At 37.4% G+C, this 27,828-nt stretch overlaps 1 protein-coding gene across 1 annotated transcript in view; it reads left to right on the forward strand.

The window, feature by feature from the left end:
* The window catches only part of Parg (poly(ADP-ribose) glycohydrolase), a 101,473-nt gene that overhangs the window by 2,397 nt on the left and 71,248 nt on the right, over positions 1 to 27,828 (forward strand). Inside the window, exons 2-7 of the mRNA XM_021181844.3 lie at positions 3,966 to 4,032; positions 4,626 to 5,585; positions 6,369 to 6,552; positions 11,143 to 11,265; positions 11,385 to 11,468; positions 16,864 to 16,938. Coding sequence (XP_021037503.1) covers positions 3,966 to 4,032; positions 4,626 to 5,585; positions 6,369 to 6,552; positions 11,143 to 11,265; positions 11,385 to 11,468; positions 16,864 to 16,938 — 1,493 coding nt within the window. The remainder of the gene's footprint in view (positions 1 to 3,965; positions 4,033 to 4,625; positions 5,586 to 6,368; positions 6,553 to 11,142; positions 11,266 to 11,384; positions 11,469 to 16,863; positions 16,939 to 27,828) is intronic.

Raw genomic sequence — 27,828 nt, forward strand, 5'->3', positions numbered from 1 at the left:
TTCAGAGAACTTGCTCTAAAGGAGCAGGAACTGAAGAACTATAGATAATGGCCCTGACTTCTGTGACTAGATAATCTGCAGACTTACTAACTTTATTTGCATGCTTGCTGGGAGCTGTTGGGGCTACCAACTTTTTCTCATTAGTTGGACCTTAAGTTTTCTGCCAAAGAGAAATCAAGGTAACATCCACACATGTGGTATTTTTTGTGTACCTTCCAAAGCACTGGTGAACAGAAACTAAGCCATTGTTGCAAATCTTAGAATTCTTTCTAGAACTTAGTATTTAAGTTTTTTACATATAGGTATCCTAGAAGTGGGTGGAGTAGAGAAAGCCTATTCAGTATCTTTTTGTTTTCATGGATATATCTCATACATTGATTGACATCTCTGCTTAGGCAGAACTCAGCATGCTTTTCACATCTCTGATGGCAAATGACTTAACCAGATGGGTTGCTATACGAGACTTTCTGGAAGTGAGGTGCTCCTTGAAAATGCAGGTGGATTTTACTGTATTTTATGTCCTTTGTGTCTATTTTTAACTATGTGGATCACCTCATTGTACCACAGTGGATGGAAATGAGTGTGAATGATGTACACAGAGAGTAAATCAGAATCATCAGAATCAGGTCAGTTATAAAAGAGATTGGATTTAAGTGTTAGGAAAGAATGTATTTATTGATTAATTCTTTTGTAGCCTGGACACAATGTTTTCTATTATTTTTGTATTTTTTTGAAGATTTATTTATGTATTTATTTTATGTGAGTACACTTTTGCTCTCTTCAGACATCAGAAGAGAGCATCAGATTCCATTACAGATAGTTGTGAGCCACCATGTGGTTGCTGGAAATTCAACTCCGGACCTCTGAAAGAGCGGTCAGTGCTCTTAACCACTGAGCCATTTCTCCAGCTCCTTATTTTTGTATTCTTACTAGTACATGTACTCCTCAGTAGTAGAGAACTGCATTCCTAGGTAAGGAAACAAACTCAAATAACTTGACCATAATAATGCTGATAACTAGATAGAGAGGACTCAGTCTGGAACTGAAAGGGCTCACCTGTGTTGTCCTAGTTAGGATTACTAGTTTGTTTGTTTGTTTGTTTGTTTGTTTTTTCCGAGACAGGGTTTCTCTGTGTAGCCCTGGCTGTCCTGGAACTCACTGTGTAGACCAGGCTGGCCTCGAACTCAGAAATTCGCCTGCCTCTGCCTCCCGAGTGCTGGGATTAAAGGCGTGCCGCCTCCACCGCCCGGCCTGGGTTACTATTGCTGCCATGAAACACCAAGATCAAAATTGGCTGGGGGCTTGCTTATCGTTTCAGAGTCTTAGCCGTTATTATTATGTCCAGGGCATGGCACTGGAGCATTAGCTGAGAGTTTTCTGCCTGATCACAGGCAGCTGGAGACTCTGAGCCTGATTGATGTATGTCTTTGAAACCTCCAAGCCAAGCTCCAGTTATACACTTACTTCAGCAGTACCAGACCCACTCTAGCAAGGCCACACCCCTAATCCTTTTCAGATAGATCCACTCCCTGATGATGAAGCAGTCAATGTATGAGACTATGGTGACCATTTGGATGCAAACCACCACAAAGATCCTAGCCATTGCAGCCTCATCTAATCTTAATATTACAGAAGAAGTTTTAAATTCTGATCCAGAAAATAGTGTTTTGGTAGTTTGAAATTTGAGGATTTTCTGACTATACTTTGTATACTTGATTTAGGTTTAGAATCCCATACTTGGAATGCTTGGGGTAAGAGATGATTCAGGTTTTGGAGTTTTTCAGATTTTGGAACTTTGCATAGACCAAACTGGTTAAACACCTCTAATCTGAAATTTTTAAAATCTGAAATGGTCCAAATTAGCACTAGGGCTCACAAAATTGGATTTTGAGCATTGAATCCATCTAATGGAATTAAATAGAAAAGATAGAACTATAGAAAAAATTTCATCATCTAACTCTTTATCCTTGGACGACTGATAGTTTATTTGAAGCCTAATTTGTAGGAGACATAAAAAATAAATCACAGAGTGGTACGTAACAAGAAAGATCTATGCAGATTACTTTTTGTAATGGAAATCATTTAAAGAATACTAATTACATTTTTTTTTTTTTAGTTTTACTGTTTTATTCAAAGTATATGATACTTCAATACTTTTGTGGAAGATAGAAATTATCTGAAACTCAAATATGTGCATCTCAAGTTCTCATACCTGAAATATGTTTCACTTATGTTTTTATCTCAGTGATGGATAAATTATTTAGGCCTGTATCTGTTTTGTTGATATTATATTACTTAAGGTAAAACAGGAAAATAAGAATGGCTCTATGACTTAAGTTTAGATTCTTAATATTCCTACTTAGAAAACAGCTAAGAATGATTAGGGTTTAATACTACAATAGACGCAGTTAATAGACACATTGAAAACCACCATGTGTATTTCTAATGGGTTTATAAAATGTGATTTATATTTGTTTTTACTGCATCACCCACTCCTGAGCTCATTATTTTGTTTTCTGCCTCTGATCATGTCCATTTGGTCATTTCTTTGGTATCTAAAATTTAGTATTTCATAATCAACCTAGTCATATTTTTCCCAAGACCTAATTGGGGAAATACCACAGTGTTATTATGATCATTCAGGTCTTTTAAGCTTCAAGCTTGAAGTCTGTGATGACTATATTAAATTGTACTTATCTCAAAAGAAGTTATTTTTGTGCTTCAGCCAGTAACTTTTCAATTTAGTTCATTATTAATATATACACACACATTACAGTTTAGAATTTCAGTTCCTTTCATTCTTCTCTCACACTTAAAGATTCCAAATTATTAGGTGGGGATGTGATCCTAGGATTCCCTTTTTGCTAGCCTTCTTGTGATCTGCTGGGTGGTTGAGAACTACTGACCTAGACAGGTAGCTTTCTCACTGGTTTGTGTTGATAAGCGCTCTTCTTAGGCATTCTGGCTCATGGCTTGAAGTCTGACTTCTAACCCTCTTTTTGTACTTGTGTTTCTATGGGTCCTTCAGGATGCTTTCTGTGATATGGTCTTAGATGACCTTCGAATTATATTTTTTTATTCCTTTCTCAGTTCTTTTTATTTCTTTGCCATTGTTACCTTTCCTTTTATGTAGCTGCCTGTTTAAATTTCAAAGTAAAATTCCAGCGCTACCTCTTTCAAGAACTCTTAACTGATTAGTACCACTTTTTCTTATCTTGACTTTTTTTTTTTTTCTGGAAATACCTAAATTCAGGTCAAGTCCTCTTTTAATAATAATTAAGGACTAACATTTTTCTGAGCATATATCACAGAGTGCCCTAATCCTCTTCTCCAATTATTAATAATTTAAACCTCACATTAACCCCATAAAAGATGCTGTTAATGTGTATACTTTATAAGTGAGATATCTAAGTCAGAGAAAGGTGGTTCTTTGTTTGTTTGTTTTTTTCTTTACATAGTCACAAAGGAAGCCAGTGAGGCAGACAGGATTTTAATCCAGATGTTCTGAGTCTGGAGCCTGTGATCCTAAACAGTTGGCTGTACAGCTCTCTAGGGGGTATTTTCAACTCTGTCCTGACACATTAGTTCTTCCTGCTTATCTCTTTTTTATTTATTTATTTAAAAATTTATTTATTATTATACATAAATACACTGTAGCTGTCTTCAGACACACCAGAAGAGGGCGTCAGATCTCATTACGGATGGTTGTGAGCCACCATGTGGTTGCTGGGATTTGAACTCAGGACCTTCGGAAGAGCAGTCAGTGCTCTTAACCACTGAGACATCTCTCCAGCCCCTGTCTTATCTCTTAATACTTGAAGTTGGAAAGAGTAGCTATTTTTTGTTTAGCCCACAGAGCCTAGCAAAAGACCTTATATATATAGTAGGCTATATATGTTTTCTATTTGAAAGAATTTATATGCATATATATATATTTAATTTTTAATTTTGATTTTTTTTTGTAGTTTTCAAACAAAAGACTATTACCACTTGGATGGATACTAAAGGACCCAAGACAGCTGAATCAGAAAGGTATAAAAGACATTTCTATATGGAGAAATGACTAGCATATTGATGAAGTTGTTTTATCTTGCCTATTTTTTGTTTTTAATTTCTTTTTGTCTTTCTTCATCTATCCTCATTAGCTTTTTAAAGTTTAATTATTTTTCAGGTTTTTTTATATGTAGAGACCCTCATTTATTTGTGAGATAAAGAGATAAAAGAAATAGTTTCTGACTTTAAATCGTTTTTGTACTATGTGCAGTAGTGGTTACAGACACAAAACACATACTTACTGCTTCATGAGGAGAATGCATTAGTGAAGGCATGGGCAAGTAGAGCCATGACTGGTGGCTAGCATATAGAAGAGACCGGTCACCAGCTTTGCCTGGGCCTTGAAATAGGACATAGAGGCGACCTTAGGATCTGAAGGAGAGGTAACTGTTTACCAGCCCTGGGGAGGGCACTGTGTGGACAAGTGCGCAGGCGCAGAGCAGTGTACAGTATGCTGTGCATTTAGGTCATCACAGGGCAAGCGTCTCACTATGGCGGTGCTCAGTACTTTAATCACTTCTCTTTCTATCTTTTGTAATAAATTGGTTTTAGTTGTTTCTGTTCTCTTACAGTAAAGAAAACAACAATACAAGGATTGACTCCATGATGAGTTCTGTGCAGAAAGATAACTTTTACCCACATAAGGTGGAAACATTGGAAAATGTTCCTCAGCTAAATCTTGATAAATCACCCACAGAAAAGAGTACACAGTATTTGAACCAACAGCAGACTGCAAGTATGTGCAAGTGGCAGAATGAAGGGAAGCATGCAGAACAGCTTTTGGCAAGTGAGCCTCCCACGGTGACTCCGCTACCAAAGCAGCTTAGTAATGCTAACATTGATCAGTCACCCCACACTGATGACCACAGTGACACAGATCATGAAGAAGACAGAGACAATCAACAGTTTCTTACACCTATAAAACTTGCAAATACAAAGCAAACAGTAGGAGATGGGCAAGCCAGAAGCAACTGTAAGTGCAGCGGATCTTGCCAGTCTGTGAAAGACTGTACAGGCTGTCAGCAGGAGGAGGTGGATGTGGTACCAGAGAGTCCTTTGTCAGATGTTGGTGCCGAGGACATTGGAACTGGACCAAAAAATGACAACAAATTGACTGGACAAGAAAGCCTAGGTGATTCGCCTCCATTTGAGAAAGAAAGTGAGCCTGAGTCACCAATGGATGTAGACAACTCAAAAAACAGTTGTCAAGATTCAGAAGCAGATGAAGAAACAAGTCCAGTCTTTGATGAGCAAGATGATCGTTCCTCCCAAACAGCAAATAAACTTTCAAGTTGCCAAGCAAGGGAAGCTGATGGCGATCTTAGGAAACGGTATTTGACTAAGGGAAGTGAAGTTAGATTGCATTTCCAATTTGAAGGAGAGAATAATGCTGGGACCAGTGACTTAAATGCCAAGCCATCTGGAAACTCTTCTAGCCTTAATGTAGAGTGTAGAAGTTCCAAGCAGCATGGAAAAAGGGATTCTAAAATTACAGATCATTTCATGAGAATTTCCAAGTCAGAGGACAGAAGGTAATCCCCTCGCCCTCCCTGTTAGGAGCATCCCTCATAGCATGCTGCAGTTTTACATTTTGTAGAGGGAATTAAGAAAGTGATCATTTACAGTAAATTATTTGCATTTTTAGTAACAATATACGCTAAACTAAATTTAAGTCTAGACTTCAAAGTATAAATTCTAAAAAGCAGAAGCAGAAAACAAGAAGTAATGTTTAATTGGTAGTCAGGTTTAGTTTTCATCGGCTTTGTTATGGAGTTTGTGGGCATTATTAAAAGATGAAACTATTTTGTTGACTGTAGTGTTATTTAGCATCCATTTAGGGCTTTTATCTCTAATGCTCTGACAGGCAAGCATGTAATACTATATTTTAGAAATGAGAAACCTGACATTTGGGGTGAGGGATTTCACTGAGACCCTATAACTGGAGATGATATTACTCAGATTTTTTTTCATGTATATTTGAATATGTATTTTTGCTGTTGTTCCATAAGGAATTTTCTAAGGTATTTTTTGTAACTTATGATACTAAGTTTACTTTGTTGAAATGGTTCTGTGAAGTACTGATTCTATGATCTGTGACATCTATGAGTCATTTCTGTTTTTAAAGGTGATTTGTATGTTGGAAGTTTCTTTAGGCTATTGGAAACAAGCTCTGGGGTTTTAAAATTGTAAGTCTTCCTTATAAAGCAAGTTTGGCACACAAAGGCAGTAATATTCTTTGTAAATTTATGCATTCATATTTAAGAAAACTGAAACAGTAACTAGCTTGTGACTGAATATATTTGCCTTGACCTTAGAAAAGAACAATGTGAAGTCAGACATCAAAGAACAGAAAGGAAGATCCCAAAATACACCCCACCTAGCCTCTCTCCAGAGAAGAAGTGGCTGGGAACTCCTATTGAGGAGATGAGAAAAATGCCTCGCTGTGGGATCCGTTTGCCTTCCTTAAGACCATCTGCAAGTCACACAGTGACTGTTCGGGTGGGTATTGCCTCTTACCCAAGAGACCATGTGCAAGTCACACAGTGACTGTTCGGGTGGGTATTGCCTCTTACCCAAGAGCAAAGAGTCTTCTACTTCTTCTCTTTCCACTTGATTATAGTTTTATACCCACTACATGTTAGGTATTGTTATTTTGTAAAACAAAAAAAGTTCAGAGTTATTTATGGTTCAGAACATTTTCCATGTTTGCTCTCTTATTAGATCCTTCTGAGCATTCTCCATTACCACCTCACAGGTATTCAGACTCAACACGTCTAAAACCAGTTTCACTTTTTGTTAAGTTGTGGTAAAATATACACCATATAAAGTTTGCCACTGTAACCATTTTTATGTGTGTGATTCAGTGACATTAAGTGTGTTACAGTGTTGAACAACCATCGCTGATACCCATTTCCAGAACTTTCCTTCTTCCCAAATGGAAGACATTCTATGTCAATAAAGCAGTAACTCCCCATCCCCTGCTTTGCATCCTGAACTCCTTTTGTATTTATGGCTCGCCCTGCCCTGGTTGGTTTCCTAGGGTCTCCAGTGGAACTAGTCACATACTGCTTGGCCTTCTAGACTCTGCTTTGAAATCTCAGGGGGATCATCCACCATGACTCTACAACTTTTGTGGTACACCCATATAAAATCAAAACCATGGACAGTGCCAAGGGCTGTTGCTTTTTGGGAGCTGTGTGGAATTCCCCTGAACTATAGAGCAGCAGCTTTGAATCCTCTGACTTGGAAAAACAGTTCCTTGGTGACCTTGTGCAGGCAAGAACTCTAGATCTCTTCCCCAGTGACTGTCTTGGAAAGTCTTTGAAACAAAACCTTTACTTTTTATTTTTATTATTTTATTGTTAGTCTTTGAGGCTGTAACAAGTGAAATCTTGGTTGGGAAAGGCCTTACAGGTTTTAAGAAGCCCTCAGATATTTTTGTTGTCCAAGTACAAAGTACTTGGCATTTTTTCAGTGGTGATAATCACTTTAGGAACAATACTTTTCTTTCACCACTCCTCCCCGACCCCCGCTTTTTTCCCTAAACTATTAGCTTTTCAGATCTTTTTGTTTTCTAGTCTTACTATAAATGTAGTTAAAAGCAACCATGATGAGCCGCAGCACAGCTTCATTGTTCTACTGCCTTAACGTTCTTTCATATTTGACAAATCAGTCTTGCCATTTAAAACAGCCTCAGAGAAAGTTTTAGCAGATGGGTAAAACATAGGCAAATCATCTGCTAGAATGCAACACAAATGACTTCTAGTCTGATTGAGTTCTTATTTCTGAGACTTCATCAACACAGCATTTACTGTCCACATTCCTATCAGCATTCTGGTCTTCTGAGCTACCTTCATTACTTATGGCCTGTTTATAGCATTCTAAGTTTTTTTTCTAGCTTGTTTTTTCAAACCAATCCCAAATATTTCTGAACTGCATCATGAGATACTGTACAGAGTCTGCTTCTTGGTACAAGTTTCCTTTTGTGGTCAGATTTCTGTGACTATGACAAAACACTTGAGGTAGTAAACTCATAGGAAGCAAAATTTATTTTGGCTCAGGGTTTCTGGGACGCAGTCCATGATTGCTTTTGTCTACTGCTCTTGGCCTGTGACTACCTAGTACATCACAGCAAGAGAGCATGATGGAGGAGGTTTCTTTATCTCTTGGCACTCTGAAAGCAAAGAATTGGGAGGAAGAGGTCAGAGACTTACTTCCACTAGAACTGGTCTCAAAGGTTCCAATACCTTCCATAGTACCAGGGCCTGGGTACTAAGCCTCTACTACATGGTCCTTTGGGTGTTCCTCTGGATCTAAATGAACAGAAACAACACTATGTGACTATTGCCCTCCACCCCCAGTTAGCTTCTCTTTCTTCCTTAGAGTTCAGCTATGCTGTTATAACCTTAATAAAGTCTTTCTCAGCTCACCCTATTGAATCTTTCTAGAATAGGTCGGTATAATATCACATACTGCTCATTCATAGCATATTACATTTTAAAATAATTGTTAAGCGATTATTCTCTGCAGTGAACTGTAATACATGATACCATTGGGGTGAACCTTGAAAACATTCTGAGAAATGAAAATGACAGACCCAAAATCCAACATGTTGTGATTTCATTTATTTGAAATACCTAGAATGAAATGAAAACCTTATGTTTTTCCTCAAAACTTAATGCTTATTGTATGTTTACATTGGCGTGTTCATACACATATATGTGTATATGCCAGGTTCTATCTTAAGTCTGCTGGTGAAAAAATTTAAATACATATTCCTCAAGAAATTTAATTTCAGTGAAGGTAAAAACATGTATTAGGGCTAGGGAGATGACATAATTGGGAAATGCTTGGCACATAAGCATGAGGACCTGTGATTGGATCTCCAAACTCATATAAAAACCAGGAGAGGGCTAGAGAGATGGCTCAGTGCGGCAGACACTCTGGGCTCCTTTGTCTGCGTGGAACGGATCTCTAGTCGAGGGTGGGCAAAGTGTCGGATGGAATGACAGATAGATGTACACAGGAGAGGTTGTGTAGAATCTGAATGTAATTTGTTAAATCAAGCATCAAGCTTTTTATACAGAAGAAAATAAGGAAGTTGGGTGACACACCAGCAAGGTACAAAGAGGTTACTGGATTCTTACATAAAACAGAGGAATGCAAACACAGAAGGTCTAACAGGAACCACCTGGGATAGAATTCATTGTTAACAACTGGGATCAACAAGAGCTCCACCTAAGATTCACTTAATCTTAGAAGCCAGGGTCAAGGGCTTTGTGCCCTTGCCATAGTTCCTATTTTAGTCTATTGTATAGTCCACCTTTCCCTTAGTCCATTGTAAATATGTGTGTATGGGTGTAACTCAGCTATCTATAGTTCTAAGTACCTATTCTGGTTCCTCTTTAGGTCTCAAACTTCCTTCTTCCTAGAAGATGGTAAATTCCTGTGTAGGGCAGTGACTTAGCTTTTATTCAAAGTGATAGTGTAATGCCAGAGGCAATTCTGAATGTCACTGAATAGGCAACATTCTTCCTGAATTCCTGAAGCCCATGGTCAGCTCAAGGACTTTCTAGGACATTGGAACACTGGTGAAGGCTTGGCTATGTCAGAATTCAACCTTAAAAGGCACTTATAATAGGATAATACTAAAAGAGAGCACGTGGATCCATACACCAGACTAACGTGGGAATGGAATATTAATGTATGGGTTAGAGAGGATGCCAGACTCCAGGAGGTGAGTTTCCGTGAAACTCTTTGCCTCGTGAGTAGCTTCCAAGCCTCTCAGCCTGTCAAGCTGACTGGACCAGAGTGCGTGGCAGCTCAGCAATCAAAAGCACTTGCTGCTCTTTCAGAAGACCTCAGTTTGATTCCCAGCACCCACATTGGGCAGCTTACAACTACTTATAACTCCAGTTCTGGGAGATATGGCACACTCCTCTGAATTCTATGGGTACTCCTGTGCATATGGCATAAGACATAGACATATACACATAACTGAATGTAAAAATAAATCTTTTTGAAAAAGCTGGGTGGGACAGTGCTTACCTGTAATTTTAAGAGGTGAGGGAGTAGATACAGGAAAATGGCCAGCCAGTCCGTCTGGCAGTTCAGAGAGCTCCAGGGTTAGTGAGAGAGAGATTGCTGTCTCAAAACATCAAGGTGATTAAGGTGGATGGCTTGTGGGCTGACTCAGCAGATAAAGGTGCTTGCCTCTGTACAACCCTGACAGCCTGACTGTGAACCTCAGAATCACTGATCTTTACACTCACTTTATGTATGGCATGTGTGTCTCACACACACACCATATGACATACACACACGATGATTTTTTTTTTTTTAAGTTAGGTGGATAGTGATAGAGGAAGGCACTGAATATTGACCTATGGCCTCTGGTCTTACATGTATGTACACATAGTTGCTCATGCATTCTGCACTCATATGAACACATACAAACACACACCAAAAAGAAAAACAAGTGTTGTCTCATATGATAGTGGTCTGCTAAAACCAAGAACTATATTAACTATGTATCTAAACTTTATAAAGACGGCACGGTGATGACCGAAACAAAGCTAGCTGTGAAGATGAGAATTCAGGTTTAAATCCATAACATAAGGAGATGGTAAGTGCTATTAACTTAATTAAAAGAGGAAGCCGTATACACACAAGCATAGAGACAGCTGTGATATGAAAGAATTTGTTGTGTGGTTTCTGATTTGTGAATGAATGGTATTTTGGTAGAAGCTTGGGCAAAGATTCTAAAATGGGCTGTTTTCAGGGATGATGTTATTCCAAAGGTGAAGAAGAGTCTACAGGGTGTCAGTGTCTGGAGCTGCTGGCGGTAGAAAAGGCACATAGGAGGCCGTCACAGAAGTTTAGGCAAGCACTGAGGGAAAAATCACAAGACGTGGTGATTGCTAAAATGGGGGTGGCAACACCCTCAGAGGAATTGGTGAGCTTTCTTGCCTGGGAGCTGGCCTCCACTTTATAGCATTTGCTTGAGCTGCTTCCTGTGTGTTGTTTTGTGGAAGGAATGTTTAGTTTTATGCACTTACTTTTTTTTTTTTAATTGACATTGTATTTCAGGTAGACCTTCTGAGAGCAGGAGAGGTTCCGAAACCTTTTCCAACACATTACAAAGATTTGTGGGATAACAAACATGTGAAAATGCCTTGTTCCGAACAAAACTTGTACCCTGTGGAAGATGAGGTAAATATAAAATTGCAAGTATTTTAGTTCCTGGGTCGTGGTTTAGCGGGTTGGCTTTTGAATTTGTGATACAAAACAACTTAAAATGCTTTGACCTGGCCCTTTTTTCCCTCTGTAAGAATGGTGAGCGGACTGCAGGGAGTAGGTGGGAGCTCATTCAGACTGCACTTCTCAACAAATTCACACGGCCCCAGAACTTGAAGGTATGTTCTTTTCAACCCTGTCTCCTATAGAGCCAGCTGAGAGGTAGGTCCTTTCGTTTTCTTTCTCAGAGACATTTTTTGATCATAATAGAGTAGACCAGATGGCAGCAATCTTCATGTGCAATGTTTGTGTTCTGTCATTTAATGAAGGCTCTTTAGAAAAATTCTTGGTTTCCATAGTATCACTAGTAATAGAGTAGAAGAATTGAGACTTGTAAATGACTTGCCTACAGCCACATAGAATAATTTGGTGAACCAGCAATAAGAATTTAGTTTCTTGGTTTTGTCCAATTTCCTTCATTTAAGCCTCTTTTTTGGTTTGTTTTAAAATTATTATGCTTTTGCAATGTGTTAACAGGAGCTCAAGAAAGAATTATGACCTTAGCACTTTTTGCCTAAAGGGAAAGTGAGCCTACTGATGATTAGAATACACATTAAATATTCTATTTGTATTGCTCTTACTACTTTAGGAATTTAATTATTTATCAGTCTTACATATGAGCAGTACATTTTTTATTTAAGAGCATAGGGTAATCATTAGATTTTTTCCCCCTAATATCTACAATAGGCATAAACATGCATATTTTGTTAGAGAATTATAGCCGAACAGCATAGTACTTATACAAATAGTTGCACATGTGTTTGTGCTTTATGAAAATGGTGTTCATTTCTTTTCAGAGGCTTGGTTTGTTATGGTCACTTTCTTGGGTTTCATAGTTTCTGCCACATTAGCTCTAAGCTTTTATAGTTCCTGTGGGTTTTTTCCTCCTCTTCTCTTTACATGAAAATGATATGTGTATAAATTTGTATTTTGAACATTTTATCCCTTTCAAACAGCAATTTTTCCCCCCTGGGACAGGGTTTCTCTGTATAGCCCTGGCTGTCCTGGATCTCACTCTGTAGACCAGGCTGGCCTCAAACTCACAGAGATCCAAGTGCCAGGATTAAAGGTGTGCCCTACCATGACCCACTTCCTGTCTTTCAATAATAAACTTGTAAAACTGTATTTTAAAGTTGTATGGAAAGCTGAGGGACATTATTATCCCTGGCATTTGTCTTTTTTTTTTTGTTTTTTTAATTCTGTAGTGAACCCTTTAAATTGGCTCCTTCCAAATGAAGATTTTCAAGGTCTGTCAGTTGTCTTAGGATGTTAATTTTTTATTTAAGAGCATAGGGTAATCATTAGATTTCCCCCTAATATCTACAATAGGCATAAACATGCATATTTTGTTAGAGAATTATAGCCGAACAGCATAGTGCTCAATACAAATAGTTGTACAAACATATAACTCCACAAAAACTTAGAAGCCGCACACAGTTCTCATGTAGGTACACATCACTTTTCATTTTGTTCCATTTTAAATATAACAAACCAGCATTTGATTTGTCTTTGTGATCAAGGTGAAAACTATTTATAGTTAATAGTCTCTCTCCCTCTCCCTCTCTGCATATTTTTCATGATTTATCCAAGCCCCAAATTAGATACTGAGTATTTTTCAGATGCTATATAAAAATAGTTACTTTGTTTTTAATCTTTTCTTTACAATTGTAAACAGTTGATGGATATTGGTGGGTACAAAGGTGAGATGTTCTTGTTGATTAATTTGCAAATAGCTATGGTGCCCACTTTGACTGAGATCCTCTGCGGTCCCCATGTCTTGGTGCAGTGGGTCACTAGGATTGTTTTACCTGTGTAAAGCACCACTACCTCTCAGGCCTGTGGTGTTTGGGCCTTCGTCTTCACAGCCCAGACTCATAGACTGGTGAACACTTTGTGATGACTGTCCAAGTGCTGTTGGGAAAGCACTGTTCTTCTAATTGGCCTTTTTTTTTTTTTTTTTTAAAGAATCTTCGTAGTTTTTCTTTAAGCACACAGAATAATCATGGCATTGTGGATTGGTCTGCTCGCCTCTTCAGCAGTTCCTCAGGGCACCTTGATTACTTTAGGATAGGGTAACTGCTTTAATGTAATTTTATATTATCAACAAAACAATGTAATCTGTCGACATTTCTTATATCTACTTAGAGTAATTTCTTCACCGAAAGAATGGTATGTGGAAGGAAGTAAATATTAAGCCTGGGATCACTATAATCTTTGTGCTATTCATTCAGGGGTAGCTTTGGGGAAATCAGATGTTCAGAGTTTAAAAGAGAAACAGTATCCTTAGTACTATTTCTGTTAATAGTGTACTGGATAATTTGTGCAGAAAGAGCCTTGTGTTTATTGTTGTGAGCTAAAAGCAACCTTAGTAGTTGGTGGCTAACTACACACTAACACCCAGCTTTCCTGATGAAGGACTCCTATTAGACTCCTGGTAGGGTTTAAAGCCTGGGATCAAAGTCAATCCAGTCAGCCCACTTAACAGCATCACAGATGGGGAGTAAGCATTAGTCATCAGTATTCCTCGTATTTGGATTTGACCAGTTTAAAGTAAGACATCTGAGTTAGGCATGGCAGCACTTGTTATGGTTCTAATCCCAGCATTCAAGTGTGATATGAAGTTTGCTGTGTGGTTGAGACTGGTATGACTGATGTAATGATTTCATAGTATAGTATGAGACCCTGCCTCAAAAAAAGAAAGAAAAGAAAGTTGTGGCTAGAATTAAACATGCTCAGATTTTTTTTTTCAGGTATTCCTTAAACAATAGCCTATAGCTGTCTATATATTATTTACATTGATTTAGCAATTATAAATAACCCAAGTATAAAGGAGGGTGTGCCCAATTATATGCAAGTACTCTGCCACTTACATAAGAGAGTTGAACATGCGCATTTGGTATCCTGGAGTGGGCTTGAACCAGTTTTCCGTAGATACCATGCAGTAACTTTATTTGGGTTAATTTAATTATAAAAAATGATACAGGAATTAGAAAATGAGCAGTGTCTAACATGTTTTTCTTTTATCAACTTTGAGGAATCATGTAAAAGCGGTGTGGCTGACATTTGTATCTACTGTTGAAAAGTCCCCACCACAGTCAAGATACATAGCATTTCTGTCACCCCCAAAGATTATCCTTGCCCCTTTATAATGGCTTTCACTGTCTACTCTGGCCTCAGATAAAAAAATTTGTTCCTTTTTCCACTCAAGATTAGCTTATAATTTGTGTGAGAGGTTTCTCAGAATATATATGCTGTAGTGTTTAATAGAAACTGTTTTTCATCTTTGTGATTAAATATATATATGCATCATTTGGCCATTTTATTTGTTTGTAGACATTATTATTTACTATATCATAACATTTTAAAACAACCTACCAAGGACTAGAAATAACTCTTTAAACATCTTTTCATTCTTAAGAGAAAATGTTATTTTATGGCTTGTGAGAGAAAAATAAAAGCTATTACCCCTATGGTTAATGTTAATGTTTGTTTTTTTTTTCAAGACAAGGTTTCTCTGTGTAGTCTTGGCTGTCCTGGAACTCACTCTGTAGACCAGGCTGGCCTAGAACTCAGAAATCCGCCTGCCTCTGCCTCCCAAGTGCTGGGATTAAAGGTGTGCACTGCCTGGCCAATGTTTTTCTTTTCTGAAGGACTGTGTCTATCCCTTGATTCCTAGTAAATGTGATATATTTTTATAGGTTTGGGCTTTAATGTCGATACTTGTTCATTGTGTAACATGAAATATTTTCTAGGAAGCTTTTTATAAATTTTTTTAGTGATAAAGCAGTGTGGAACCTTTATAGTAATAATTTAACTCAGTGAATTTCAGACTTGTATATTCCCTCAGAAAAAAAATTAAATTATCAATATAGTTGGTTACTGAATTCTACTTATTAGTTTATTAATGATACAAAATATGAGCAAAGTAGATATTTTAAAGAATTAGATAAGAACTAATTATAAATAATAGTTTCTTCTGCACAACTAATAGATTGCTTTATGAATATCTAACTGTGGAAACCCAGTGTATAGTATCGTTTACTCAAGATAGTTAAAACTTTCACCAGTAGATGGCATAGTTTGATTTACCATTCTATATAAATATATAATTGGTGTGAACTGGTAGGCTTTGTATCGTTATACAGTTTTTTACAGCTGTGCTTGATTTCTGTGATAAAATAGAAGTGTGCTTACTTCTTTGGCTGTAAAATGATTCAACTCTGTAGAAGGGTTAGAGAAAAGTATATATACCTTTTCGATACTAACAAAGTTTTTTTTTTGTTTTTAAAGGTTTATTTATTATTATATCTAAGTACACTGTAGCTGTCTTCAGATGCACCAGACAAGGGTGTCAGATCTCATTACAGATGGTTGTGAGCCAGCATGTGGTTGCTGGGATTTGAACTCAGGACCTTCAGAAGAGCAGTCAGTGCTCTTAACCACTGAGCCATCTCCAGCACCTCATACTAACAAAGTTATATTTTATACTTTATAAAAATAGTTAATAGTAGGGCCTAGAAGATGGATCAGTCAGTAAAATACTTGCCATGCAAGCACAAGGACCTGAATTTGGCTCCCCAGAACCCATTTAAAAAGGCTGAGTGTGTGTCTATAACTTCAGTGCTTAGGGAGATGGAGATAGGCAGACCCATGGGGCTCTCTGGCCAGTTAGTCTTCAGTCAGTGAGTTCTGGCTCAGGGAGAGACCCTGTCTCAAGAAATAAAGTGAAGAACAAGTGAAAAAGACACGGAACATGGACCTCTAACCTTTATACGTATATGCACATACTTGTCCATGAATCCACAGGAACATATCCATACATACAGCCATGTGTGCTCCATTGTGCTCTCACGCTCACGCGCTCTCTCTCTCTCTCTTGCCCCATCCTCTCTCTTTTACACACACACACACACACACACACACACAGCTTAATGTGAGGGGAAAATCCCAATTTGTACTTTAAGATAATGTTCTTCAATCATTTTTCTTTTAAACATTTTCTTTCCTTATTCTTTCCCGGTGGTAATTTAGTGCTACATGTAGCCATGTATCTGTTGTGTATGAGAATATCTAAATGGATAAAGTATATATAACTCTGTGTGTGTAGTGATCTTAATATACATATGTGTGTGTACACAGAGAGAAATAGACAACATATAATATATGTGCATGAAACACCATATATTTGATGTCAACCACAAATCATTGTAATTTTTTTATTTTTTTAATTCCCTAAGGTCTGATTTTTGTCCAGTTGGAGTACATTGTCCCCATTTAGAATGCATGATTTAGGGTAATTATGTTTTCTTCCTATTGCTTAACATTTATAATCTCATTTGTCTTATGTGAATAATAAATTAGTCTGCATTCTGTTTCTCCATAGCTACTAATGTGGAATAGATAGATAATGTCAGAAGGAAACTTGCTTAGCATTAAGAAATTTACTGGAAGTAATTTGCAGAACAGAACTTACATGACTGTGTTATAAGGTTTTTGTTTCTATTTTCTCCATAGGATGCTATTCTGAAATACAATGTGGCATATTCTAAGAAATGGGACTTTACAGCTTTGGTTGATTTCTGGGATAAGGTAAAAGTGTGCTTATTATTATCATTATTATTATAAAAGGGTCTGAGAAAAATATATACAATTCTTCATACCAACAAAATTTTATTTTAATTTAATGATTTTTTTTTAAATGCTTGTCTTAGGTAGATAATTTGGGTTTGAAATTTTGTTTCAGTAATTTTTAAAAAATTTTTTTTTGTTAAAGTAATTTTTTCTTAAATTGTTAATACTATTATCATCATCAGTGGAACTGTCTTTCATGACTACATTTCCCTCCCCATTTGGGTTTTTAGACAGGGTCTCCCTTTTTAACTTAGGCTGCCTGTGAACTCCTCATGGCCCTGCTAGTCTCCTCAACACTGGGATTACAAATATGAGCCACCACGCAGGTATCATGACTTGATATATAAAATAATACTATACTAATATGTAGATTGCTAAATTTTACACAACAGTAATGTGTGTATATGGGTAATTATACAGAAGTAGCTTGTGTTTTATGTATATGTATATATTCCTATAGCTCAGGTTGTTTCTTTAGATTACTCCAGGACTTAGAGGTTTAGGTGAAAAGACACTAGAGTACATAGCTCCTCCTCCTCCGCATGTATGCTGTGAAGTGCTTCTCCCTAGCTGCAGCCGCTCTCTGCAGTCAGCGTGGTAAGAGCACGTCCAGAGCAGGATGGCAGCAGCACCTCTCTCTACAAAAAATGCCAGGAAACCTTTCCTTAATGCATTTTAGAGTGAGGTACGGTGGTGCACGTTTTCATTCTAGCACTAAAGAGGCTACAGATTGCAAGGTTAGGACAAGCCTGCACATAAAGAATTCTAGTTGAGCCTAAACTATGCAGTAAACACCATAAATGTCTAAGACATTTGGGTGGCTTCCTTGTTTTGTTTTTTGTTTGTTTGTTTTAAATTAAAGTTCTTTTGAACTTTGTACTCATTTCTGTGTGAACATGAGTTTTTGATGCTTTGACAAAGCTAAATATCCTAGGGTGTAGTTACTAAGATGTTTTTAAGTGTAAATTACTTATCAAAAAGAGCTGCCCCAAACAATGGCAACATACTTCTGTTAAGTAATTAAGTCTTTTCAGGAATAGATTTGTTTACAGTCTTTTAAAAACTATATACAATTTGGGTTATTTACATTTCTCAGTTATTTTGAGTTCTCTCAAGTCCTTATGCTTCAGTTGCTCATAATAGAAAATTGGTTTAAAACATTATGAATTAAAATACCTTTAATCCTCCCTAGTTTTGATTATATAAGAGAGAATAGTTATTAAACTGTGAGCATGAGCTATTTTGTTTCGTCACATTAGAACCTTTTCCTACCTAGCCGTCTTTTGGGTAAATAATTTTGAGGTAATTAAAATCATTATTATTTTTCCATTTCATAAATGAGTAGCTGTGATTTCAAGATGGGCTTGTTGGTCCAAGGTGACATCATTTGTCCCTGGTGGAAACAGTCTAGCCCAGTCACATGCAGCCATCTGTAATGTTGCTCAGTACATAGCTTGCTCCTGCCTGCTGCCTCATTTTCTAAGCGACCAGCTCTCCAGATTTAGACTTTTCTGCATACCCTTTCCAAAATGAGATGTTACGTTTTTAATTTCAATGACGGGTGCCTTAATTTGTCTTTTGGGACTTTTAACTTTATTATTGGCATCATCTAACAGTTTGAAGCATTGCTGGTAGAGACTTGAGCATTGTGAGCTTTGTGTCTTTGGTAGCACTTGGTGCAATGCCTTACTTATATAACTGTCAGGAACTGTAAATGTTTATAATTGTGGTTTCTGCTGTGACCAAGTGTACAGATTGGTTTACAGAGTTATCAATCAATAGAGGAGATTATTAGATGAAAAATGCTTTAAATTAACAAAGAGTGAAATGTTTGTTATTTCTGTCACCAATCCCTCCCCAAGCCCACAGCACTCTCAGATACAGTGACCTCTGAGCTAATGACATTTCTGGTGTCCTGTCTTTTCATTTCCTGTGGCATTATAGACTAAGAGTCTGTGTTCTCTAGGACTTCTGATGGTGATCCAGATGAACATAGTTGACTACTTTGTCAGGGGTAGACAGGAATATTATTTAAAACTTCATGTTAATACTGTTTGTTGATTGGAAATAGTCTTGAAATATGAAGATGCAGTTGACTCAGTAGACATTGCACTGCTCTCTTTTTATTTTTCCACAGTGTGTAATGAGCACACACATCTATCTGTAAGACTGCATGTTGCACAGTGGTGCTTTCCAATTCATTGTGTGGCAGGCTCAGGGAAACTGGACTGGAGAAGCTGTTTGCTAGATTCAGGCAAACGCCTTTGACCACATTCTGTTGTATCCTGAAAACTAAGTGAAGGAAATCAAAAGTAATGGAGTAAGGAACTTTCCAGACAGCGTAGCGTTTGGGTTGTGGGATAGTTATTGCTCAATGTTTTTACTGATGAAAATTCAGAGCAAAATAAGCAGCAGAAAGATGTGAAAATATGTAAGAAAAGAGTGAATTGGGTTAAAGTTGTATAAAGGGGGATAATGTTAAAGAGTCTATATTATTAAGGTTTTAGTATAATTAAGGATGGCTCATACTGGGACAACAGAAAAGGTACCTTGAGAGGAAGACCCCAGCTGCTTATATAAATGCAAATTTATTTCAAAGTAGAATTCCTAAACAAGGAAACTGTCCTAGCTGCTCTGCCTGAGCACGACTCCCCCGGCCATATTTTCCTAGGCCCACCCTGGGAAGTTCTCAAATACTGCTGTAACTTCTGGTGAAGGGGCCAGGCTGCTTTTTAGCTAGGTGTGTAAGTTAAGTCTTTTCTACATGGAGCTACTTTTGCAGGCATGCAGGATGCAAACGCTAGATTGTTGAGCAGAGATCCATGAAGGCTCCAGAAAACCTGTTGAGTCAGCAGCAGGTAGCAGTCATATTTTCTGTGTGGAGGTCCTAAACAGCCTGTGTGTAAAGATGTTAAGTAAAGCTCAAGTTGTAGTGGAGCTATGTTGTAGATGCCAGAGATGTGGGACACCCACTTAGGAAAGCTGTCGGTACTGAGTGTGATTCCATAGTGGTTAGAGTCAAAGCCTAGGCCCTGGTAATGCTGAAAACCCAGATATGGCCACTCATCTTCCGTAGGCTAGTTTCAGAGAAAAGTAACAGTATATATTCAGTAAAGCCACACCAGGAGGAGAAACTAATAGAAGTTCAGTGACTTTTTGTCCCTTAAGGATGTCTTCAGAATCCTGATAGGAGGTTTTGGTTTAAATAGAGGTCAAGCGATATGCATAATTAAGCAATTTGGTTAGGAAACAAATATAGGACCTCTGTAGGAGCAGCAAGCAGCCTGCTGGGCTGTCTCTTCAGCCCTTTTCTGATAATTTTATATACTTATACATGTGCTTGATACATGACCCATTTTTAAATGTGTTTTTATTTTTGAAACAGGGTCTCACTGTGTATTTCTGGCTGTTCTAGAACTCACTACATAGACCAAGCTGGCCTCCAATTTGTAGAGATCCACCTGTCTGTCTCCGCCTGAGTGCTGGGATTAAAGACATGCGCCAATGCACAGGCTTTACAGTACTCATTTTACATTAAGTTTTGCAAATAGTATGTGAGTAATGGGCTCAGTTTTATTATACTCTAAATTAAAAAAAATATTTACTGGGCTGTATGTGCATGCTGGAACACTTCTACAGACACATAAAATATGGAGATTAGAGAACAGCTGTTCACAGTCAGTTCTCTTCCATCATGTGGGTTTCAGGAATGGAGCCCAGATCATAAAGCTTTGGAAAATGTCCTTTATCTGCTAAGCTGTCTTGCTAGCTCTCAGTTTCTTTTCTTTTGTTTGTTTATTTGTTTGTTTGTTTGTTTTTGAAACAGGGTTTCTCTGTGTAGCCCTGGCTGTCCTGAACTAACTTTGTAAACCAGGCTGACCTCGAACTCAGAAATCCGCCTGCCTCTGCCTCCCAAGTGCTGGGGTTAAAGGCACGCACCACCACGTCTGGCAGTTTATTTTCTTTGTGAACATTAATTTCTAGTTCATTTTCATGCATTTATTATAGGAAAATAGAGGTCTAGTTTCATTAATTTGATTATGGCTAGTTAGTTGTCCAAACACCATTTGTTAGAAACATGTTCTCTATTTCTATTTGGCTTGGTACTCTGCTGAAAACCTAAGTTCCTGTATGTGTGGAAGTTTATCCTAGGTTTGATTATTCTACCTTTGTAGTGAGTTTTACAATCAGAAAGCATGTATCTTCTACGTTGGTTCTTTTTGCTGTTTATTTAGCTTTTTTGAATCTTTTTCATTTCAGGATGAATTTTAGAATTAGTTTTTTAGTTTATACAAAAAGCAAGCTTTTGGGCATCTTTTATAATTGTTAGAATCCAAATTAATTGTGCCTTTTGAGTTAGTGCCAGTAATTTCAGGGTTATTTTATTGAGCTTTTGACCCTTGACACCCATAAAGTAATAGATTCCTTATCTATCCTCCTGACAGGAAATTGGATAGCTTGGTATCCTTGAATCTTAATGAGTCTGCTTTTTTAAAGAGATTTAATTTCTGATGCATTGAATGGTTAATCAAATTGATACAGTGGGTTTTTTTGTCATTTAAGTTATTGAAAGTAACATTTGTATTTTTCTTGTAATTTTCTTGACTTTAAGTGGATTTGATATTTTACTTCCTTAAACTAATATTAAATTTGATACCTTGAGATGGAAGTAAAGCATCCCATTGGTGACTGTTTGACCTTGCTGGGTACTAATTATTTCATCCTTTCATTCTTCTTCCCCTTTCCTCTCTAATAAGATTGCTCAGCCAGGACTTACCTCTTTCTCTGGAGACCTTGCCCCTAGCATGCACAAAAGGGTCAGGATGATATATATATGGCAAGTTTGTGTAGATTTAGTGTAGATCGTAAATAGAAGGTGATTACGCAGGTGCAGATGATGGTTTTATAGTTCTTTAGGGAAAGGGTTCATTTCTGTTTTTATTTACTTTGTCAACATGCAGAGGGTTAAAGGAACTTAAAACCAGATCCAATGCTTAACTGTCTTACTACACTCTTCAAGTCCTTGCCTGTGTGTATAATGTCTTAAATATTTATATTTGTCTGATATAGTTATGTCTATACTTAGATATATGTTTAGAATGTCTTATTATATATTATAAAATTTTGTTATAGCTTTATAGTTTTTAGTATTAATGATTGCACAGTAGTCTATCAAATTGACATTTTCTAAGCCCTTACAGTGTTATAGATTTGAGAATATCTGTATAAAGCATATCTAGAGACTTAGGATATTTTTTTCTGCTCTGATAGAATAGCTATTCTGTCACTGTTCTTGTAGTTAACCACGTAATTTAGATGTTTAATAAGTGTGTGTGTGTGTGTTTTCTTGTCTGTCACATCTTGGAAGAATAATACAGACCTTTGTCTAGCATAGCCCACAGGGACAGTGCTGCCCATGCCTTCAGTAGTTAGTGAGAAGTGAGTGTCAGACATTACAGATGGCAGCGGGAATGGAAAAGGAGTGCTTTAGTGCAGGGGCAATCATTGCTTGGCTAGTTTGAAATTATAAGTGAATGATGTTTGTTTTGCAGTTTTTCTGTTAAACTGTATTTATATTCTGGAGTAGGGATGCTTTTCAATCTAAGAATTCTTAAATATTTTTTACCTAAAGGATTTAGAATTTGTTTTTTGATTTTTAAATTTATTTTTTAACTGATAAGAATTAAGAACTTGGGGCTGGAGAGATGGCTCAGAGGTTAAGAGCACTGACTGCTTTTCCAGAGGTCCTGAGTCCAATTCCCAGCAACCACATCGTGGCTCACAACCATCTGTAATGGGATCCAATGCCCTCTCCTGGTGTGTGGGAAGAGTGACAGTGTACTCAGATACATAATTTAAGTAAATCTTTAAAAAGGGAAAGAATTAAGACCTTTAAAAACTATGTCCTTATAGATACCAATGTGACATTTCAATACATGTTTATTCTGTATAATATTTAAATTAAGTTAATGATTTAACTTATAATGATTTCGTAAAGGATTTATCATTTCTTTGTAGAAAAGCCAATGAAGATCCTTACTTACAATATTTTAAACATTATTGTTATCTTTTGGTCACCTTGGAATGCTGAGTGTCATGCTTCATAAAGAGGAATATCCAGTGAAATTTAACATTCTATTAACACTAATAATAAAGCATGATTTTTCATTACTGTTGTTACCTGCAGACCTCTGTCTTTGTAAGACTCATGGGACCCATAGTTCTACTTGTGACACATGAGCACCCTGTTTTGGAATGGAAGTAGAAGGATTGCTGAAGCCATCTTTATTTTGTCAAGAGCCAGCAAAAAGAAAAAAAAACCTCACAGACATCAATCTATTAATTTGTAATTTATAGTTACTTATATTAGGTACACCATGTTGAAATTGCAGTTATTTAATGGTTTTGAATCTTGAGTGCTAGTGTTGGCCTTCCTTACTGCCAGCTGTTAGAAGGATTGGGAACAAATCATGTTTTTTATGGTGCTCTAGTGTGGCGTTCCACAAAATTAAATCCAAGCACTTCAATAATTTATATTCCAAACGGATCAATATTCTTACTCTTGGCATTTTTCACTGGAGATTTTAATGAAATGCCCTGTATGTTAGTAAAGATTCTCTTATTTTAATGCATTATAAAGGAGCTTTAAACATCTTTCAGCACCTGTGGCATTATTTCCTTTCACTCTGAGTGAACTTGAAGCTTGTGCTGCACAGTAAAGCCAGAGCCTGAGCAGGAGCCTCTTCTGTTTCCAGGCGTGGATGGTGGGGGTGACACAGACGTTTGCTTTACAGTTTGTCATTAACCCACACACATGCTTTTGTAACTTAAATATTTCATACACTAGTTTGATCGTGTTTTCCCTCCCTTCAGCTCCTCCCACATCCTCCCTTCCACTATTTGATGTTCTTTCTCTTTTTCTCAAAAACAAACACAAAAATCAAAACAGACAAAGAAAAAGCTAACAAAATATGCCAAAATGAAACAAAAGGCTTTAATGAAAGAAACCATGGGGTTGGTTTTGATACACATAAATTTTTTGAGAATATATTTTATGATATGTGCAAAATATTAAAGAGCCTAAAATTGGCTTATGTAGCAACCTTTTCTGTTTTCCAGCAGCTGGGTTAGTTGTAAGAAGTAAACCTAAAGATTGTAGTTTACTTTCCATTCCATCTTTCATTTTATGCTTGAGATAAAAAGATGTATGTGTTTATAGTTTTCTCATTTCTTCACTTTGTTGATTTTGTTTTGTTTTTTGTTTTTTGTTTTTGTTTTCATAAAAGCCATAGTAAGCAACAGATGCCGTTTTTTTGGTTTGGGTTTTTTTATCTGTGGCTCAAAAATAGACGGTGAGAGATGGGGATAGAACAGTAAGAGGACAGATAAGGAAAGAGTGAAAACCTTTAAAGCAGGCAAACTTTGTTCGCTGTGTAGTATAGACGTGATGTATTCTCTTTTAGAAACTATTGTTTTTCTTTGTACCTCAATTGAACATATAAAATTATCTTTATTGCAACTTAGAAATTGTATGTATCTGGGGGACTGCAGTGATGGCTCAGCAATTACGAGCGAGCATTTGCTACTCTTTCAGAAGACTGGATTTCTGTTGCCAGCAATTCACCACTGCCTGTAACTGTAGATCCAACAGACTCTGACATCTTTCTCTAGCCTATGGGTGCCTGCATGCATGTACATGTACACACAGAGACAAACACATAAATATAAATTAAGTCATTTAAAAAGGAAAAAGAAGCTGTACAGTTCTTGCTTTTATTATAATTCTAAAAATACCAAATGTGTTTGTTGTACACTTGGCTGTTGTCTTGTGAGTTGTTGGGGAAAGGCTTCTTAAAGCCTCTTTTCCTGTGAGAAAAACTGTAAACCTATCAGTAATGAACTGGCATTTTTGCTTATATGCTGCTTACTTTAAACAGTAGATAAGGGTTATACTTATGCAAATTAATGGAATAAATTTTATGGCTAGCTTATCCTTTCCTTCTGAGTTTTAAAATTTAAAATTTAAGATTCTGAAGCAGGCCCAACACAATTTATTGTCTCCTGGGTCAAAGTATGTATTGTTATACCTATACCTAAATGACATTTTTTTCAAGTTTTGTGATTATGAGACGCTTACAGTTATGATGTACTAGCAGAGCATGACGGTAAACCCAGAAAAGCAGCAAACCTTGTAGTAAAGTAGCTTAGCAAAGTTCTCACACAGGGAAATTAATAGTCTTACATTTTTAGAAATTTTTATTGATTCTTTGTAAATTCATATCATGCCATCCAATCCCACTCATCTCTTAACTTTATATCCACCCTTCTTCCCCCTTATATCCTCCCCATAAAATAAAATAAAATAAAATAAAATAAAATAAAATAAAATATATCATCACGGAAGCTGCAGTGTATCACAGTGTGTCCCACAGTATACCCTCTTGTCCACACTTATTTTACTTGCAAATGTGCATTGCAATGAGTCATCGGTTTGGTTTGAAGCCTCTGGCTTTTCCTACACTATTAATACTGGATCCTCACCAGGACTTCTCTCTGATATCCTGTTGTCCTCTGTTATGGAGATCCTATAGCTTTGGATCTGCAGGACCTGTGCCTTCTTGTACTTCAGTGGTTCATAGATGGCATAGATACTGAGGGCCAACTCAAAGCCCTATATTTGGGCTTCGGTGGTAGCTGAGTTGGCCAGCTCACCAGCTCTCCAACTCTCATGCTCTTGGGTTCTAAACTCACCACTTATGCCACCATAGCCAGATGTACTGGGTGGGCTGCCTAGGTGAGGTGCAGGGTCAGCTCACCCACACCCCTTCCACCAGGATCGGCTCTACTGTGCTGCACAGGGGAGGTGTGGTTCCCACTCTCTCAAGTGCTGCAGCTGGTGAGGGGAGGGGCCAACTCTTGAGTGCCACAGCTAGTTATGGGTGTGGGTGAGGCCACTTCTGCACAGCCTGTGGACATCAACATGGTCCCAGGTAGGAGCCCAGACCAGGAACGTCCTCATGGCCTTTGGTGGTAACATGGGTCATAGACATTGAGACCAACTCCTGCTGCTGTATGGCCACAGACACAGCTATGGCCCTCGGTGGCAGCACTAGCCAGGACTTCATCATGGCCTCTGGTGGTAGTGCAGGCGACTCACCTTAGGCTGTTCATCACCACCTTCACATCTCCAGTGAAATGCTCTCCTCATAGTGCTAAAACCATTCAGCTTCTCTTTCTCTCCCATCTCTTCACCACATACTTGCATTGTAGTGGCTCCTGCTGAGAATGGGCCAAGTGGCCGGTGGGCCTCTGGGTGTCATCTGAATCATGTGCTATGATTAGGCAAAACTTAGCATAAGTCAGTCATCATTAGAAAAACATAAGTCAGTAGAGTGAGCATATTTGTCACTTGAGCATCAATGTACTTTCACATCACAGGGATATATCCCAGAATATAGCATACGTTGTGGGTTAGTAACTGTATCAAAATGCTTAGGAACTTTTCTGTGTTGAAGACATTTGCCCTTCCTCCTGGCTGATTTTCTATAAATGTTTTACTGAATGTTAGTGGTCTTTAAAATAGTTTGAAAAAAACTCAACCTAAGACAAGTAGTTTTGGTGACCACTGTTTCAAACAAAAACAGACTTCTGTATCCAGTAATCAGTAAGGATGTTGGCTTTCTCCATTGTAGCCCTTTCACACTGTGGGTTTTTCTTTTTATACCTCCTCCCATTCCTCCTCTTCTCTCTCCTTCTCCTCCTTTTTGATACTATAGAAATATGCTTTTGCTAATGAACACATACTTTGTAGCTTCTGATTTAGAATTATTAATAGATAATCTGTTTTCTGGGTCTGTCTGGGACACTTAAAAACTGTAAATGTCCTTGTTCTATTTGTCATGAACAGCCTGTAGCAAATCCCTAATCAAATGAAGCAGCTTGGGATGTTTCATAAGACTACAGCTAATGTCTTTATCTCTGTAGCTTTTCAAGCCTCTGACTTGGAGTTCAGTGGAAGTAGCCTTTTTGGACTTCTTCCCTTGGTGACTCAGAGTCTCTGGAATCAATAAGGTCGGCATTACTTTACAGCACAAGCTAATTTAATTCATGAGAACTGTAGAAGCCAAAAGGCATCTAATCAGAGTCACTAAAATATTAAAGCAGATAAATTATAACTCTTAGGTTTACATAGACTGTGCCATATTCCATCATCACTTCCACGCTGGGTTCATGTGCACTGGAGTATGGGTCAGATCTGTATTCATGTTTCTTCTAAATGTCGTTCATATCCCCCCCATAGGACACAGTGACAAAATTGAAATGAGGCTTTGCTTTGAGGGAGGCTTTCAATGTGTGTCATTGATGAAGTTAGTTCTTTTCTGACGGTAAAATACTGGATTGTATTTATCACTTGGCACACAAGGATATCAGATGGATTGGATACTCAAAAGTGGAAATGGATTTAGTAGAGTTTGTTCTGTATTTTAATAATGAAATTAATCTAGTATACAATGTCTTCTAGCTGCTATCTTTTCATTTTTTAATTTGAATTTTCCTTTTAAATGTGGCTTTGGTATTGGCATCATTATTCAGACACCTACTCTGTTAGAAGGGTGACGATTCCATGCTCTAATCTCACCCTATTAAATTAATTCCTATTAAATTAATTTGCATTTAATATTGTATGTTGCAACCCATTAAGTCTTATGTATTCCTTTTTTGCAAGTGGGTTCCTTGCTCTTTGATTATAAGAAGAGTACTATAAAAAGACATTTTCTAAAGCAAGAACCATGTCCAGTATAGTGAAATATGGAATATTTTCAGAGCCATGGGAAGAGCATGTTTTTT

The sequence above is a fragment of the Mus caroli genome, unplaced genomic scaffold, assembly GCF_978045245.1.
Source record: "Mus caroli unplaced genomic scaffold, Mus_caroli_1 scaffold_12, whole genome shotgun sequence".
Taxonomy (NCBI): domain Eukaryota; kingdom Metazoa; phylum Chordata; class Mammalia; order Rodentia; family Muridae; genus Mus; species Mus caroli.